A 17,357-nucleotide genomic window follows, 5' to 3' on the forward strand; every position below is an offset into this window, starting at 1 on the left:
TGTAGACAGGAGGAGCCGGGATTCGAACCGCCGACCCATGGATCATTGGACGACCTGCTCTACCTCCTGAGCCACAGTCGCCCCTGTGGCACAAAATTAAATTTGAAGCCTCAAGTCTGTCATCCACATATCCAGTTGCTTGATCATCTGATAGGTTCAGAGCACATGCTGTGGTTGCATTCGTCAGGGCTTAAGACGTGAGCTGGCAGTGCCCAAAAGAAGAGAAAATAAAATGCCGCCTCAGCAATATCTTCAAAAAATAAAATAAAAAAAGGCAACCTTTACCTTCAAAAGCCCTCCTTGTAAATAAATACATCAGAAGAGTGCCTTGAGGTGTTTAGGGCCTTGCATATAATGCAAGGAGATGATCTGATGCAAGCGCTCACACAGCACATCTACAAACCTCTGTGCGCAGAACCGCCTCGGGGTGCAGGTGGAAATATGTGAGCACATGTGTTTAGAGACCTTGCAAAGAAATAACTGATGTAAAACTTTATAGACCTCGCTTCAGAAGAAAATAAAAGTAACTACAGAACAAACCAAGTGCAAGCTAATATGCGGCAGACATTTTCTTTGTGTATTCGTTTGTGCCAAGGACACGAAGCAACGTGTTTTGCATTGTTTCCACCTCCCCGTCATTTCGATGAATATATGAAACAGAAAAGCAAATTAAAAAGTCTGACTGGGCTTATTTCTAGTCCCTCGCCAAGGGCAGATTCACCACAGAGCTGTTTTGCATTTCGTCCAAACAAGGTCAATCTCCAAATCATCCATCTAATTGGCTGCATAATGTGGGCATGTACGCTCACAGATATTTAAGGACAACAGAAGGGCCTTGGCTCTCTCTTGGATGTCTGAGCCCGCCTCGCCGGGTCAGCGTTAATTGCGGAGTAAATGTGGCAGAAAGTGGAAAACGGACAGTCAGGATCTCCACGAGCGTTTGAAAGCACAAAAACAAAAAGGGTGGCAGGTGAACATGACAGCCGAGCCGGGCCGGGCCCGGGGCGACAAGATAACCTCTCAAGCTCTTTTTCAGCCTGGCATCCCTAATTTGGGAATGTCATTATAGACAAAGTCAAAAAGTGAAAAGTAGAAGACAAAAAACAAGGCACATTTTCCGAGAGAGTGTTAATCTACAAGCTTGCGACGAGCAATGGGCAAGCAGATCTGGGCGGGCAGCGCTTTAACCCATTATTAACCCATTTTGGGCGGGAACCCGTTTTGGTGTTAGCATTATGTTATGCTTTAGCTATTGAAAAATAGCAGATCTACAAGCTCATAGCGCGCCACCGAGTGGCACGCTACGAGCTTGTAGGTCTGCTATTTTAAAAACATCGAAGAACAACTGACATAGAAACATAGCTTTTTCAGAAAACTGTCAGGACGTAGAAGACATCTTCTAAATCCCAACAGCTTTTTGAAAAACGTATGTTGGTAAATCAATCTCAAATGTTTTCATGTATTTGGCCGCCGACCCCCATCTCACAATATTTAGTTCCAGGGACCCCCAAGAAGCACATATTTGAGTTTATTACATGGCTTGGTTGAATGCTTGATTCTGATTGGTCAATCGCTTAATTCAGCGGTGAGTTATCTCATGATAATGACCGCTCCGCTGTATAATGACCGCTGCCTAATCAAACCCTCTGAGCACCACCAGCTGCGCGGCTGCGCCCGCTTGATTTACTGCCGTTTCCAACATAACAGCCATGTAAACACACACACTACTGACACACAATGTAATTTACAGCTAAACATTGCTCTTAAAAATGTTTTTGAAAACATTTGAGCGAGAAATAGACGAAGCAGCTGGACCCGAAAATGGATTCTATTTGATCAACTCACTTCCTTGTTTTCCGACAGTGCTTCAGCCCTGCAGCTGGGCAGACGCAGCCAGCGCGAAGTTATGGAATACTTTTTTTGTTGTGTTTTGGATCAATGGATTAATTTATGTTAGTTAGCCATGTAATAAGCGGGATAATATCTGGCTAGGTGGTCATTGTCGGGATATAATTCACCTTCAGGGAGTGTAACCACCTCGGCTTCGCCTCGGTGGTTAAACTCCCTGTCGGTGAATTATCTCCCGACAATGACCACCTAGCCAGATATTATCCCTTACTTAAAACGCCCCCCGCCAAAATAATAACCAGTAAGACGCCCTAAAGAGCGAGGTCAACAACAACAACATATGGAATTCTGTACTGGCCATAATATGGAGCGTATCTTGATTGTACAGGGTTTGATGAGACCAGATCAACATAAAGAATGTCAGAACAGGAAGGACGGGTGGTTAAAATCTTGACACATGCTTAAACATGTGTGAAGTGTTGAGTTGATCCAGAATCAGTATTCCGAGCGGCGGCCGCATGGTGATTAGGGTTATGGCCTTGTCTGCTACAGATGTGGGAGAGATGATGATTTCATATCATAACGCTGTGCCACTTTCTCTCTCAATTACATGTCGTCTTTCTGCTGGAGCCGGGCGACGTTCAACGTGAAACTGAAGAAAAAACAAAAAAAAATTGAAAAATAAAAGCTGCCACGCAAAGTCGAAGGGGTCTGTACCAGAAATGTGTTACTTTTTTTTTTTTTTAAACACAACCGTGTGGCGCTCTTATATCGTACATCAACCATTCATTGTCAATGGGAATTTTGTGTAGGACAAAAATACAGATTTGCTCGTCCACATATGACGTAAATTCTCCATTCATTGTCAATGGGAATTTAATGTTTTTGTAAGATGAAAATCTACACTATAGCTGAATATAGTGAAATAGTCAAATAAAAAGAAAAGAAAAGAAAAAGGGAATAGGATAATAGCATAATTGAAACAAGCTATAGGGGCGAAAAACTAAAACAAAAAAGATAGTACAGTATCTCGTAGCTCCTATCTAAGGTGCTAGATAACATCACACCCATCCTAATGAACCACTGAAGAACCACAAGGTGCTATATAGCACCCAGATTGTAAATTGTAATTCTCACCATCCGAGCAGCCCTCAGGTGAAGCTGAAACTGATTTCCCCCTGCAGTATTAACCCCCTCATACTCATACTATTTTCCAGATTTCTTTGGTCGACACAAGAAGCTACCGAGAGATTCAGCAATCTCACATCTGACACATGGAAAGATGCATTCTTAGAGAGACCACCTGGTCTCATCTACCACCTTTAATTAAATAATAGTGCAATCAGGATACATTTTATGTGCTGCAATTATGACTGACGCTTGTTCTAAACGATCACAAAGTGATATGTTATTATTACCAACAAAAAAAAACGCATCTGCGTGAGTGAGGGTGAACGTGGTAGAAACGGTGTGTGTGTGTGTGTGTGTGTGTGTGTGTGTGTGTGTGTGTGTGTGTGTGTGTGTGTGTGTGTGTGTGTGTGTGTGTGTGTGTGTGTGTGTACTATACTTAGACCAAAACGTCCCCACAAGTATAGTAGAATTTGAGAAACAGACAACGTGAGGATTATAGGGATATTATTTATTAGACATTCAGGGGTTAGGTTTAGGGGTTGGGGGTTAGACTTTTTGTGTGGCGATGTCACACACCCGTGAGCTTGTAGAACTGCAATCCGTCGGGTATTGTTTTCTATTGGTATTTTCAGTCATTTCCAATGGCGTCCTAGAACTATGATGTCCTCACAAGTATAGTAATACAAACACGTGCGTGCGTGCGTGCGTGCATGCGTGCGTGCGTGCGTGCGCGCGTGCGTGTGTGCGTGCGTGCGTGCATGCGAGAGAGAGAGAGAGAGAGAGAGAGAGAGAGGGAAATCGAGAGAAAGAACATCTCTCCAATTCTCTCCTCCTGACTGTAAGCTGATGTGAGTACGTGAGTCGAAAGGAAAATACCAGCAGTGTCCGTTCCGTTGCAGTGACTGCAGTTCCATGTCCGGCTGTCTGAGAGAGTCCACTGTTTATCTGACCCCTGTGGCCCTGGTCTGGGCACTAATGACAGCCCGCTGAGCCTAATGCCTCCTGCTTTTTGCACAAAGCACGGCGCAGGGAGGCCCATTAACATCCACCGGACCAGCCAGACGAGACGCGTCATCTTATCATTGAGTTTGCCTGCTAATTGAAGGCTCTCTGATAGCTATTACCGCCGGTCTTTGCTGATGGAGGTGGAATTTGGTTACCAAGCGGGCATTGTGTAGCACGAGGGTTGTGGGAGATGTGGAAATACCTGGCTGCTGAAATGGCTCTTTGCACGGCACTGTAGCTTTGCCAAAGAATGGCTTCATTAGAACTTTTAGCAATGTTTTCCGATCTAAGTTTCAAAGTATTCTACAGTTTGAGACAGGTTTTTTGGGTGGCGCAGTGGTACAGTATCTGCACACCACCCACGGAGGTCGTGGGTTAAAATCCACTGCAGTGCATCCGTCTTTGTCGAGCATCTACGCGAACCCAATTGGGTGATATTTGTCATGCATATATCTAAATGACGGAGCGGTTGCGCAAAGACCCGCCCGGCAGCACTGTTTAATGCAATTTATTATTATTAAGTTATTTTTGTTGAATTATTCATGACAAAGTTGTACAGTGTATATCCATAACATAAACAAGGAGCACGCTAGCAAACAATTCACTAGTTCTTTGTTTCAATCATTTTGTTATTATTTTTACACAATTATATTACCTGATCATCTTCTTAAATACACTAGTTTGAAACTCTATACCATCATATACATCTGTCACGTGAATTATCAAAACATTAGAAAGTAGGCTAGCCGGCGTTGTATCAGATTGTGAAAATATAATAATAATAATAATAATACATGTAAGACGCGCGAACGCGGGAAGCGAACGCAGCTCGTAAATTGCAATAACAACAATTAGAATAAATTAAGTACTTTTTTAAGGGTTTTTTTTAAGTTCTCTTTTTTTGTTTTTTTAAGATTTTTTTTAAGTTAAGTTTTTTTAAAGTTTTTTCTTTTTAAGTTTTTTTTTTAAGTTAAGTTTTTTTTTAAGTTAAGTTGTGTGTGTGTGTGTGTGTGTGTGTGTGTGTGTGTGCGTGCGTGCGTGCGTGCGTGCGTGCGTGCGTGCGTGCGTGCATGTGTGTGTGTGTTTTTGTGTGTGATACAGCTGCGCCCTCTGGTGGTGGGCGGGTGGTGTTACAGCATGACAGACACACAGACAGACATGATCTGCTGGGTCTCATAGTAAATGCTCACTGCGTAGAGACTGACACGGGAGTGGATTTTCACTCCTGTCCTGTCCCACTCCCACAGAAAAAATCCTGTCCTGTCCCAATCCTGGGCCAGAGTTTAAAAAAAATCCTGTCCTGTCCCACTCCTGTAGAATGACTCCTGATCCCATCCCGCTCCCACTCGAAATTACTCCCGCTCCCATCCCGCTCCTGTTTTTTTTTTTTTTTTTTTTATGTTAGTCATTAGGAAAGGCAATTGATTGATCGATCCATCTATCCATCTATCTATCTATAGGCCTATCTATCTATCACTTCTGGCTTCTCAAGACAGATAGCCTACCAATAAAAATAAAATAAATAAAGTGGGCAATGTTGGATTTAACTTTGACTACCAAATACAGTTCTGACACTTCATTTAAGTCCTATACGGTTTTTCCCTGAACAGAACTTAAAGCTTAACAGTTAACAAGTGCTTTGTCAATTAAGATAAAAAAAAACCTCAGTGTCAATTTAACTCTATATGATTAATTATTCAGTGTACAAGTCTATGTGTATGGCAGTGGTCCCCAGGGGTCCTTGAGAGAGTTCCAGGGGGTCCCCAGCTAATTAATAGTTTGGAACCAAATGGACCATTATGGGTCTGTAACAAATTATGTTATGGGAGTGTACAAATGGAACCAAATGTTGTTCCATTTGTACACTCAGAGTTAAATTAACATTGATTTTACAATATAAATTGGGGGTCCCAGCGATAAAAATGCCATTCAATGGGGGTCCATAGACTAATGCATGTCAAACTGGGGGTCCTTGAAAATAAAATGGTTGAGAATCACAGCTAGAACCGTAATACAAATCTTCTCTTATGCCCCTGGCATCTTTTCAAATGGGGGTCTGCGGGCTAATAAATGTCAATTTAGGGGTCCTTGACATGAAAATGTTTGGGAACCACTGGTGTATGCGACTCGGTTGGGAGAAAGAAAGGAGACGATGTATTGTAGAACATTCGCTCAGAATAGAACAGCTGTTCAGAGAGCTGTAACAGCGTTAGCATGTAGCTAACATAGCATCACAATTGAAAGTTGCAACGTTGCCACTGCCAGGGGAAACAAATGCATCAGGATGATCTGGCTATAAATAATCGATTAAATCACGGCACCGGCGCGATGCAGAATCATACACGGCCGCATTACGATGTCTTCATATAAAACTTTATAAAACGTCCAGCCCGACTGGTTTGCAATTGGAGGAGGTGTTTGACTGTTTGTGTTGTGGAAGCACTAGCACTGCTGGATTATGGGTAATGTAGTTGGCTCACAGAAAGATGACTACATCGATGTCAATCCCGCTCCTGCACGCTCCTGTTGATTTTCATTCCCGTCCCGTCACGATCACGGGATTAATACAAATATTAATCCCATCCCGCGGGAATCCCGCGGGAATCCCGTGACCCGCGGGAGTCCCGACAAAATGTCAGTCTCTATCACTGCGTTCGCAATCACTGCGTTCGCAATCACTGCGTTCGCAATCACTGCGTTCGCAAAAATGATTGAAAGAAAGAACTAGTGTATTGTCTGCGCCTGCTGCTTGCTTATTTTATGGACATACATAATGTTGACTTTTACAACTTTGTCATGAGTAATTCAACAAAAAATACTTATAACTCACACAAATAAAGTGCATTAAACAGTGCTGCCGGGAAAATATTTGAATAAGACATGCTTATTTTAATGTTGTTAAACCTCTTATCAAGTAAACTTCTGAGAAAAAGGCTTTCAAAGTTTGTGAAGTTTTTCACACTACTGGCAGTCAGGTAAGGGGTGTGAACAATGGATTGTTAACTCCACCCCTCACCAGCCCTAACCTATTGGTGGTGATCTGCAGCTGAAACCTGAGAACAATACACCGACAACGACTTTTGTCATCAGGGGCGTCAATATAGCTGGGGGGTGGAGCCGGGGGAAAGTTCAGAGTTCTCCCAACCGGAATAAAAAGTGTTGGGTTTTCAAACGCAGATGCTTTAAATACTACTAATTTAAAAGTAGGCGTCATGGCTTGCCAGATCACAGGCACAGATCCTTGTTGCCATTCGACAAGGAACGCTACTTTAGAAAATGAAACAAGCTAGAGGCCGATTGGAATGTTTTCCTTGACTGCATGGACATGATCCAACACAACACAATGGCCTGATATATTCGCATGGTAAGAGACACTTTTCTATAGATATGATCACTGAAACTTATCATAATATATACATTTTAAAAAGCCATTAATTCATCAATGATGTTTATAGAACATGTTTTAGTGAATTCCATGTAGGCTACTGTCACAGCCCCCTGTAGTTTGGCCTACTGGGGCCTGTGTATTCCTGTAGACCTATGCATTTGGCTTCCCACAGGTTCTGAGTTGCCGATCAGGTGCATTGGGAGCACCTGGCCAGTGTTCCCAAGGTGCACTATAAATGGCTGGGCGTTGGCCACGCTCAGTCTCTCTCTCCTTCCAGGAGAGCAGCAGCACTCGTTTGTCACCATTCAACACCCCACACTACACTCACCACACATCCACTCACTTACATTACTGATCTACTGATTAACACACCCCACTTAGTACATTAGTATTGTTTGATGCATATTAAGTTGTTTATGTTGTAAATAAATATTGGTTTGTGCACTTTTAAACAGCCGTGTGTCTTCCTCCTTTGTTATGGCCCAAGAGCCAGGTCATAACATGGGGGCTCGTGATTTGAACTCGGATTGGTCGTGACTTTGTTAACAGGCAAGGTAACTAACTTCCTGTTTTGTTTGAACTTGTAGGAGGAGGTGCACGGTAGTTAAAGTGTTTTGGTTGTATTTGTTGGTTCAGTTTGGTTATATATAAGATATTTGGATTTGTGCTGGTCATTTCATGTGTATGGCTATGGTGTTAGAAGTTAGGGTGGGTGTGACAAGTGTGTTTTGTCTGAGGCTTGGTGGTCCCTGTGTAGGATTAATGGTGTTTCCCCCTGTGGGACTCGCTGTATTTGTTTTAATTTGTTGATTTGTCTTTGTAGATTCTGTTCCACACAAGATGGGACAGGGTGGTACCACTGGGATGCCTTGTCGGTATGGGGGACTCAGGAGGGCCACTGAAGACCAGGGCAAGTGAGGCAGTTTAGTTTTTGGTTAGGCAGCTGAGGTAGGGGGATCACCGCACCTGTAGGCATGCCTGTCATATCTGTCCTGGCTTTGCAGGGTTGGAGAGCATTTTGTTAGTTTTTGTGTTGATTGTGAATTAATTGTCGATTGTAATTGTGAATTGTAAATTCACTTGTCCTCATAGTTTTGTCCTCATAGTTGTCTGAATTGATTGGGCCAACATTTTGTTGTCAGTACATATCTTGTGAGAGCTCCATATGTGGGAGCTGTTTAAAATTGGTAATAGCAGGAGTAGTCTTCACCAGGCTGGTGCAGCTGGGAGACGGTGTTGTATCTGTCAGGCTGTAGATGGTTGGGAGGTGTAGATTTTGGTTTTATCCTGTAAAGTTTGCGACTTGTCTCGTCAGGCCGAAATGGCTGGGAGACAGTGTTCGTTTCCCCCGTTCTTCTGACATATGGGTCGGTTGGGGAGGGGGGTTTGGGCAATGCTGGATGGATAGGTGTGGGGCTTTGTGCGCACACTCCCGGTGAACTGGGAGGAGCCTCCACCCTCTGTTTTATTCAGGTTGGCCTTATTAAAGGGTACTGAATGACTGGATTTTGTATATTGGATCAGAAAATGTTGTGAGGGAGTGTCTTATGTTGGACAACGTGAACTGTGTTTTGTCATTTTCAAGTCTGGCCTGTTTCTGTCTCGTATCTACCCATGTCCCTGTTCCTCTACTCTTAAATGCTTCAAGAATACCGGTAATCTTAGTTGCTGATAGAAGGCCTGGTGTGCTGGATGCAGATTTAATTGGTTGAGCTGAAATTAATTTTGGAGTTTGTCTTAATGTTGGTTTATAGTTATCTTAGGTCAAGTTTGTCTGGTATGTTGGTTATATTGGTTTGGCTAAGTTGGTTTGGCAGGTGTATGGTTTGTGCAGATTCCCATCCTTAAAAATAATTGAATGAATTGACTATATAGCACTTTTGTGTTGCTGATTGTTAAAATGTGTAATGTCTGTTTGCCTTGTGGTAGACTGGTCACTGGTGTATCTAAGCTGCTGGCAGCTTTAGATGGTGAAACATCATGCCACAGTGTGGTAGTTTCATATGCTGGGGGGGACGATGGTCTCGGCTGGCCTTCCGCCTCTGAGAGGTGGAGCTCCAAACAAGCTGGTGCTGTTGTGCATTAGGGCTAGAGCTGACAGGGAACCTGCCCCTCAGCCAGATACTGCCACTGTTAAAAGTATTTTAACTTCAGCAAGCATATTTTGTGCTCTATTTTGTATTTGTATTGGTTGGCTGTTTGCATCTAAATTGGGGGGTAAGTCTGCGCAAACATGTCTTCGGTTCAGTGGGAAAAAAACAAACATCTGCCAAACAGACGTTGGTTGCATTTTGTAAGTAATATTATTAAATAATTGCTAAATTTCACAAATGTTTAGTACATGAAATTATTAGCTGATAGTGTCTCGGTCCCTTAAGGGTCCTCGTTTTGTAGGGGGAGGGTGTCACAGCCCCCTGTAGTTTGGCCTACTGGGGCCTGTGTATTCCTGTAGACCTATGCATTTGGCTTCCCACAGGTTCTGAGTTGCCGATCAGGTGCATTGGGAGCACCTGGCCAGTGTTCCCAAGGTGCACTATAAATGGCTGGGCGTTGGCCACGCTCAGTCTCTCTCTCCTTCCATGAGAGCAGCAGCACTCGTTTGTCACCATTCAACACCCCACACTACACTCACCACACATCCACTCACTTACATTACTGATCTACTGATTAACACACCCCACTTAGTACATTAGTATTGTTTGATGCATATTAAGTTGTTTATGTTGTAAATAAATATTGGTTTGTGCACTTTTAAACAGCCGTGTGTCTTCCTCCTTTGTTATGGCCCAAGAGCCAGGTCATAACACTACCGACACCATTCGTTTCGACCGCAACGCGCTGTGAGCTCATGGTAGCCCTGGCCTGGACTGAAGTGTTTTACGCACATTCTCCATTTACAGTCCTTACGGCGGCTTACGCCTACACAAATGTTCAGATTACAATTATAAAGTGCTCACCCCAGGGCCATGGATGTTACAATTTTGCTAGGGCGGGAATAAGTACCGGTATCTTCCGTATTGTTCAATAAAAAGCAATGTTTAATCAGTTTTTGGCCCACAGGAATGGCTACGTTCTACTCCAGAGTCGGAGCGAGTCGTGGCGTCACTGGGAACCCACTCAGAGCAGCCAATCGTCAGGGGTCAGGGCTAAATATAGGCTCGACAACACTCACTTACGGGGAGCCGTGGGATTAGCGTGCCGCGGAAATGACACGCAGCAATCCTCAATGTCAAGCATACTGTATATACTGCACTGTACTGTATGTCAGCCCATTTCATCTCCCCGGTCCGCGTGTTCACCCCCTGACCGTCCCGCAGCCTGCCTGCATGCGTCTCTCCTTCCACCCTGCGTCGAGTCCTTGCATCCATCTGACCTTGGCTTGGTGGCGTGCCAGTCCCTTTGGCGTGGACCAAGTACACTACCCCATAGTCATATAGATGAGCTTTTAGGTTGATTACACTTGGCTACTTCCTATGTCCTATATATATATATATATATATATATATAATAACACACACACACCGTCTGACGGGTGGAATCCTCACATGTCCAAAACTGTTACTTTTCAGAATTCAATTTAAAAATGTTTAAAAAAAAAGCAGATCAACCGATCAATCGAAAGCTTGCTACTTTTGATGCTTGTGTGACGCTGTATGATCAAACGCATTAATTTACGAAAAAACACCATAAAGTTAAAATATGGAGATAAGAGGTTTTTGCTTGACAGCAACGCTTGTGCACGCACGCACTCTACACGCACGCACGCGCGCGCGCGCACACACACACACACACACACACACACACACACACACACACACACACACACACACACACACACACACACACACACACACACACACACACACACACACACACACACACACACACACACACACACACAGCATGTTTCCCCTTGAATGACCGTAAACTCTGATGCATTCCACCTCCTGTCCTACTGTCATTGGCGCTGCTGTATTGGTTAAAAAGGGGATGGGGCTGCAGTGACCGTCTACCAACCCACTGAGTCACCTTCAACTTCAAGGCAGAGTGGACCCTAGTGTGTGTGAGGAATGAAAGAAAAGAATAACAAGAAAAAAATAGTCTTTCGAGTCTTTCGGTCCAGCAGGTCGAGCTGCTAAACTAACCCAAAAGAAAGCATGAGGAAAAAGTGGCCAAGAGAATCGAAGTCGATAAAGGAGGAATAAGCCTCCAGCGCTGTTAAAAAAGGGAGGCAAAGGATACAAAAAATAAAAGGTCATGGAGAGAAAGAGATGAGAAGAAGCCAAACTGTGAGACATGAGTAGAATGGTGTTACACATCAATAAGTCACTGGTAAACAGATTCAGGGACATTAACAATTTAACACACAGACTAGTTAGCCCGGATTCTAACAAAGCTTACTAGCTAACAACATGTCTCCACAAGTATAGTAGAATGTGAGACAGTTTTCAAATTTGAAAAAAAAGATTGAGGTTTGGGTTGGTGTTAAGATTAGACATTTAGAGGTCAGGTTTAGGGGTTGGGGTTAGTTTTCACACCAACAAGTTAGCTATGTTTCGGCTACTTTGCAACTTTTTCCAGCCGTTTCTAATGCTCTCCTAAAATGTTGCTGACCTCACAAGTATAGTAATACAAACCTGTGTGTTTGTGTGAATGTGCGTGTGTGTGCGTGCTTTTACCTCACATCCTGAGAACTGAAAGGCACTACATGGATCCCCAGTGGCCCTCCTTGGTTGGACACCTCGACCGGCTTGAGCATGCCACTGTGGGACGGTGATGGATGAGGTGGAGGGGGGGGGGGGGGGGGGGGGGGGGGGCAGAAAGGGGGAGGGGAGCAGAAAGACATGCATGAGTACAAAAACAATGGAACAAGGTTGAAAATAAAACAGGCATGCAGTGCACAAAAGACGACACACGCTAACATGACAGGTAGATGGTGGGATGGAGGGATGGAGAGACGGGGGGGAACACGGACTGCGTCGTTGCTCCCCAGGACCTATTGTCCGGCCATCCACTCCGCACGCACGCACGCGCTCACACTCACACTCACACACACACACACACACACACACACACACACACACACACACACACACACACAGTCATCCATTACGCAGTCAGGCCCACAGACCTCGGGGTCGATTACAGACCCAAATGGAGGCTCCAATTAAGTGATTAAGATCAAGGCCCGACGCTGAAGCAAGAAGAGATTAATTGAAAACGTACGGGACAACACCGGAGCAAGAGAAGGAGGGGGAGGGGGGCTCCTTTTGTGTTAGATGAAGACGTGACTGTGTGTGTGTGTGTGTGTGTGGGTGGGGGGGGATAAGGAAGAAGGATAGGAGATGCAGATGTCCACAGTGACGGTGATGGATACATGGGCCCGGCTTTGACTGTGAGGTCTGCAGTGCCCTCATCTTTTACTCTACAGTCTACAGTACAGCTGCAGACCTGTTGTGTGATTTGTAAGCACCATGTATGCAGCCTCAGCAGGGTAACTGTTGTATGGTGGAGACATTGTACAATAAGATACATCAGTGGTTCTCCTCGGGGGGGGGGGGGGGGGGGGGGGGGGGGGGGGGGGAGCTAGCCAGTTCGAATATGATTATTTTGGGGCGGTCGCAGCCTGAAAAGTTTGGGAACCCACTCTAATCCACACTTGAGAACCACTGTGATGTAACTGGGGGGCCAGAGTCGGCCTCCACATTCTATGTGCGTGAGCGTGTGCGACTCACTCCAGACCAAACGCTGGGGAATGCTCCATGGAGGAATCCGCCCTTCCCACAGGCTCGATCCTTCCATTCCTCTCTTCCTCTCTCCTGTGATCCTCCTCCTCTTCCTCCTGCAGGCACAGAAAGACACAGACAGCAGACAAGACAAGAGGATGAAAACAGGCCAAAAAAAAGAAGAACAAGGTGACAGGATAAATCATCAATCGCGCTGCGTGTAGCAGAGGGAGAGAGACAGGCTCGCTTTGTCTTTCTGTCAATCAGTCAGTAAGTGAGTCTGCCAGTGCCTGAAAATCTCTCTCTCTCTCTCTCTCTCTCTCTCTCTCTCTCTCTCTCTCTCTCTCTCTCTCTCTCTCTCCCTCTCTCTCTCTCCCCCCCCCCCCCCCCCCTCCTGGCTTTTAATCCAATTACCTGCAGGAGGAGTAATGCTTCCTGTGGTAAATCAAAGGGGACTCTGGCTCTCAAGTGGAGGGCATGCAGAGAAGGAGGGCTCTCTCTCTCAATGCCTCGGCGACATACTGGCCGGAGCCAAAACCAAAATGATGACCAAAGTGGCCTTAATCGATCGCGATGCCGCTGTGCGTCCATGGGGAGGGGGTTAGGGGCGTGGGGTTCTGGCCGGGGCGTGGCCCGGCCGCGCACCACAGTAATCGGATCATGTTCGGGGCCTGGGGGTCATTTGTTTTCTCTCTCACGCTCTTCCGTTCATTGCATTTTAGCTGTCTACCTCCGGCCAGGGACACTAGACAAGTGGGCTGCGAGGCGGGTGGCTTCACAGACAGACGGACGGACGGACAGACATAAGCACCATGCTCTCCGGAACCACTTAAGCCCACTGTTCTTTGCTGTATGACAAATAGATAATGCCATTCTCCAAAAAAGGTGCACCAAGGTTAATGTGGTTAAGGTAGAAATAAACAATGTATCCGTACTTTATGGAGATGGAACGGATGTCTCCATGTACAGGACTGACATGGTGATTGTATGAGGGATCACAATCATCACATATGAGGGATACATTAGACACAATACATCAATTTGATTAGATAAAGTAATATTAGAGGAACTTTGGAATTGCATCCATTACAGAAATCCTCTTGGAACTGAAAGGACGGCACAGCAACACATGAGTGACTAAAGTGAGACATTATGAGCTGGGTAAATTAAAGTCCATTACTTCAGCATTTCCACGGCCTAAGGCCCAAACAAGTGAAATATAATACACCCAAAATCTTCACAATCTTTGGCACAAAGATATAACGGAAGCTTTTGGAAGATTTATTTGCAGACTCAGAAGCCACTTTATTAAAGAATCAAATCAAAGACTTCTTTTGTAAAATACATTTACCCCAACCACTAACGGAGGAAGAGGCACTTGTTATGATAAAACCAAAAACACAACAGGAAGAACTAGAAAAAGTGCCCTTCTGGGCACAGGTCTCCACCAGGAGGATAGGAGTGTGTGTGATGTTTGGCAAAATGTTTAGGAGTAATATAAACATGTTTTTGTGTTTGTTTGTTTCTTGCAACAATTTTCTTCATTTTGTTGAGGAAATGCAGAGCATCTCTGAGGATATAATTCTGGATGAGCAGGACAAAACGGGCTACTCCTGAAAACTTTGGAAGGCAATCTTAGCTAATCAGTGTAGAATCTGAGAAATTCAACAGGCTCGTCTTGATCACATGACTACAGAGATCATGTGTACCGATTTGCGTGAGATTTGGATGAAATCTGTGCGACTAACATAAACAATGTGTTTTGCAGAAATCGGCCTCATGGTGGCGCTATAACCGGCAGATGTGGAGGGATGCAGGGAAAATGATTTTCCATGGCCTCTAGGGAGTGCGCAAACTACGCATGCATAAGTTGTATACAGATCGATGCAGTTATAGGTAAAACAGGAATTGGCCTGTTATAGCACCACCGTGAGGCTGATTTGGGGAAAAAATAGTGGCATGTCATCCTCGGCCTAGTGGAAATGTGCGTGTATAATTTCATGGAAATTGGACACTGTGTTTGTGATTTGTGGCATTTTGTTCGAAATGTGAGCTTTGGAAGCCAATCTTAGCGAATCAGGATGGAAGATGGGAAATTGTGCAGATCCGTATTGATCACATGACTATGGATATAGTGTATACCGAATTGTGTGATGTATGGATAAAATGTGTACGAGTTATCTACAGAAATGTGTTTTGCCTCATGGTGGCGCTATAACAGGCCGCTGAGGAATATTTGGGGCAGAGGTTCGTCGTTGGCATCCAGGGAGTGTGTGTGTACAGTTTGGCATGGATCGGGCCAACGGTGCCGGAGATTAGCTGATAACGGACGGACGGAAGGACGGACACACACACGGGCGGAGTGCAAAACATACTCTCTCCTCATGCCTTCGGCCTGGTGGAGACAATAAATGACCAGGCACAGACGGATTTCCCAGAGAATTCTAGAAAGAGAGTTATGCATGATCAAGAGAGGATCTTCCACACCAGCCATTACCACTGTGTTACATAAAAAGGGGAAATGCTAACTAAATGTGAGGGATCTTGACCAAACAGCCGGTTATGCAATGACTTGATATCAAGCAATATATCTGACGCAAAGACTATACTGAAGAATGTTGAATGTTTGAACGTTATTGTATTGATCATTGAACTTGATCAAACACATTTTATTCCACTTCAACACAGAGCAAATAACAACACAAGAAGTATAAATATCATATGACCAAATGTTTTATTTTTGATGATTTTTCCAACAAGTACTGCTTGGCTCCCAAGTGGTGTGGACTACAGACTTGCAAGGAAATAAATCCAAGGCCCTCTGTCTTTGATGAAAGAAATATGTAGTTATTCTAGTCTCAATCTCTTGTTAATACTTTTTCATGGGTAAAATATTTATAAAATCCTTTACACTTTAACATTCACTTTAGAGACATTCAAGTAGCAAAAATAGCAGATCTACAAGTTCACAGTCACACTGTGACTCGATGCAATGCATTATGGGCTTGTAGCTTGCCATTTTTGCTACTTTTGCATGACCTGTTTTGTCCATTTAAAAAGAAGAGTTAAACAGGGATGTCTGATATCAGTCTGTTATAGTAGTATAGTATTGAATCGCTGGCAGATACAACTAGAAAAGGGCACTCCTTGGAGCGCAGGTCTTCACCAGACTTGGTGGCATACCCAGGTCGGGGGAAATAGCGTTTCTATTACATACGGTTCAACTTTCCACATTTGTATGGTGCCGCTGATGGGCAGAAGTGAAAGCACTTTTAGATAATCCTTAAAACATCTTTACAGTGTGTTCATGACTTCATGTACTGCCTTGCTGAGCTCATAGAAATGTCAAGATCATGGATATCAGCGAAAGCTACAGAAACGAGCAAAGTCAAGAGGCAAAGAGGACAGACATCCCATAATCATGTTTCTTTGACTGTGAGGGGAAATTAACGTTTGACATTTTGCTTCTAAGTCTAGACCACCGTGGTTCAATGTCATTCCTAAGCGGGAGTGTGCATGTGCATGTGCGTGTGTGTGCGTGTGCGCGTGCTAAGGGGCTGCTGAACTGCCTTGTTAGCCAACACTATTACCATGTCAGTCCCCCCCCCCCCCCCCTCCCCCCCCCCCCACACACACACGTCTCTCTCAGACTGAAGTGTCAACTAATAATGGTCTTATGGCTCTTTATGGAGATGCATTCAAGAAGAAGCCGTTCTCAGAAGCCAGGGACCTTTGGGTGACACACTGGGGACGATTCAAGAGATATACCAGCCCTCCTGTTTATTTATGAGGAGTTGGGAGGGGGGGGTGGGAGTGACAGACACCCAGGGGGTATGAAATTTTAATCGTCAGTGTACCTTAATGGACACATACCACCGGTATCCTGCCGGGGTCACGTCTCCCTGGCCAAGGAGAGGTGTGCCTCGCGTCCGCCTGCTCTCCATTCTAACCTGTCTCTAATGAAAATGAGTCAGCCACCTTTTGTCTGGTGCACCCACCCCTCCATAACCCCCACAGCTCCCACCTGCCCGCCGCAGCTGCTTATAATGATGTGTCAGGGAGGGTCGCAGGCGCCCCCGCCAAGCGCTGACTTCTATATTATCCACAAAGCTTTTTTTTTCCAATGAAAAGGCCCAAAAGGCTGGATTTAGGGGAGGGGGGGGGGGGGGTAGACTGTCTCCCGGGAATATGGTGACCTGGTGAAATAATTTAAATGGAGGCGGGTGGGTGGGGGGTAGGGGGGGGAGGTTATACGCCAC

General features: G+C 44.8%; 1 protein-coding gene across 2 annotated transcripts in view; it reads right to left on the reverse strand.

Annotated features, from left to right (window-relative positions):
- The window catches only part of LOC306913465 (partitioning defective 3 homolog), a gene marked incomplete at its 3' end in the record, with an annotated part of 531,789 nt that overhangs the window by 260,480 nt on the left and 253,952 nt on the right, over positions 1-17,357 (reverse strand). For both annotated transcript variants that reach the window (XM_079490132.1, XM_079490131.1), the window contains exons 6-7: positions 13,108-13,214; positions 12,052-12,135 (exon numbers count right to left, since the gene is read on the reverse strand). In XM_079490132.1, coding sequence (XP_079346258.1) covers positions 12,052-12,135; positions 13,108-13,214 — 191 coding nt within the window. The remainder of the gene's footprint in view (positions 1-12,051; positions 12,136-13,107; positions 13,215-17,357) is intronic.

This window comes from Electrona antarctica (assembly GCF_951216825.1).
Source record: "Electrona antarctica genome assembly, chromosome: 20".
Lineage (NCBI taxonomy): Eukaryota > Metazoa > Chordata > Actinopteri > Myctophiformes > Myctophidae > Electrona > Electrona antarctica.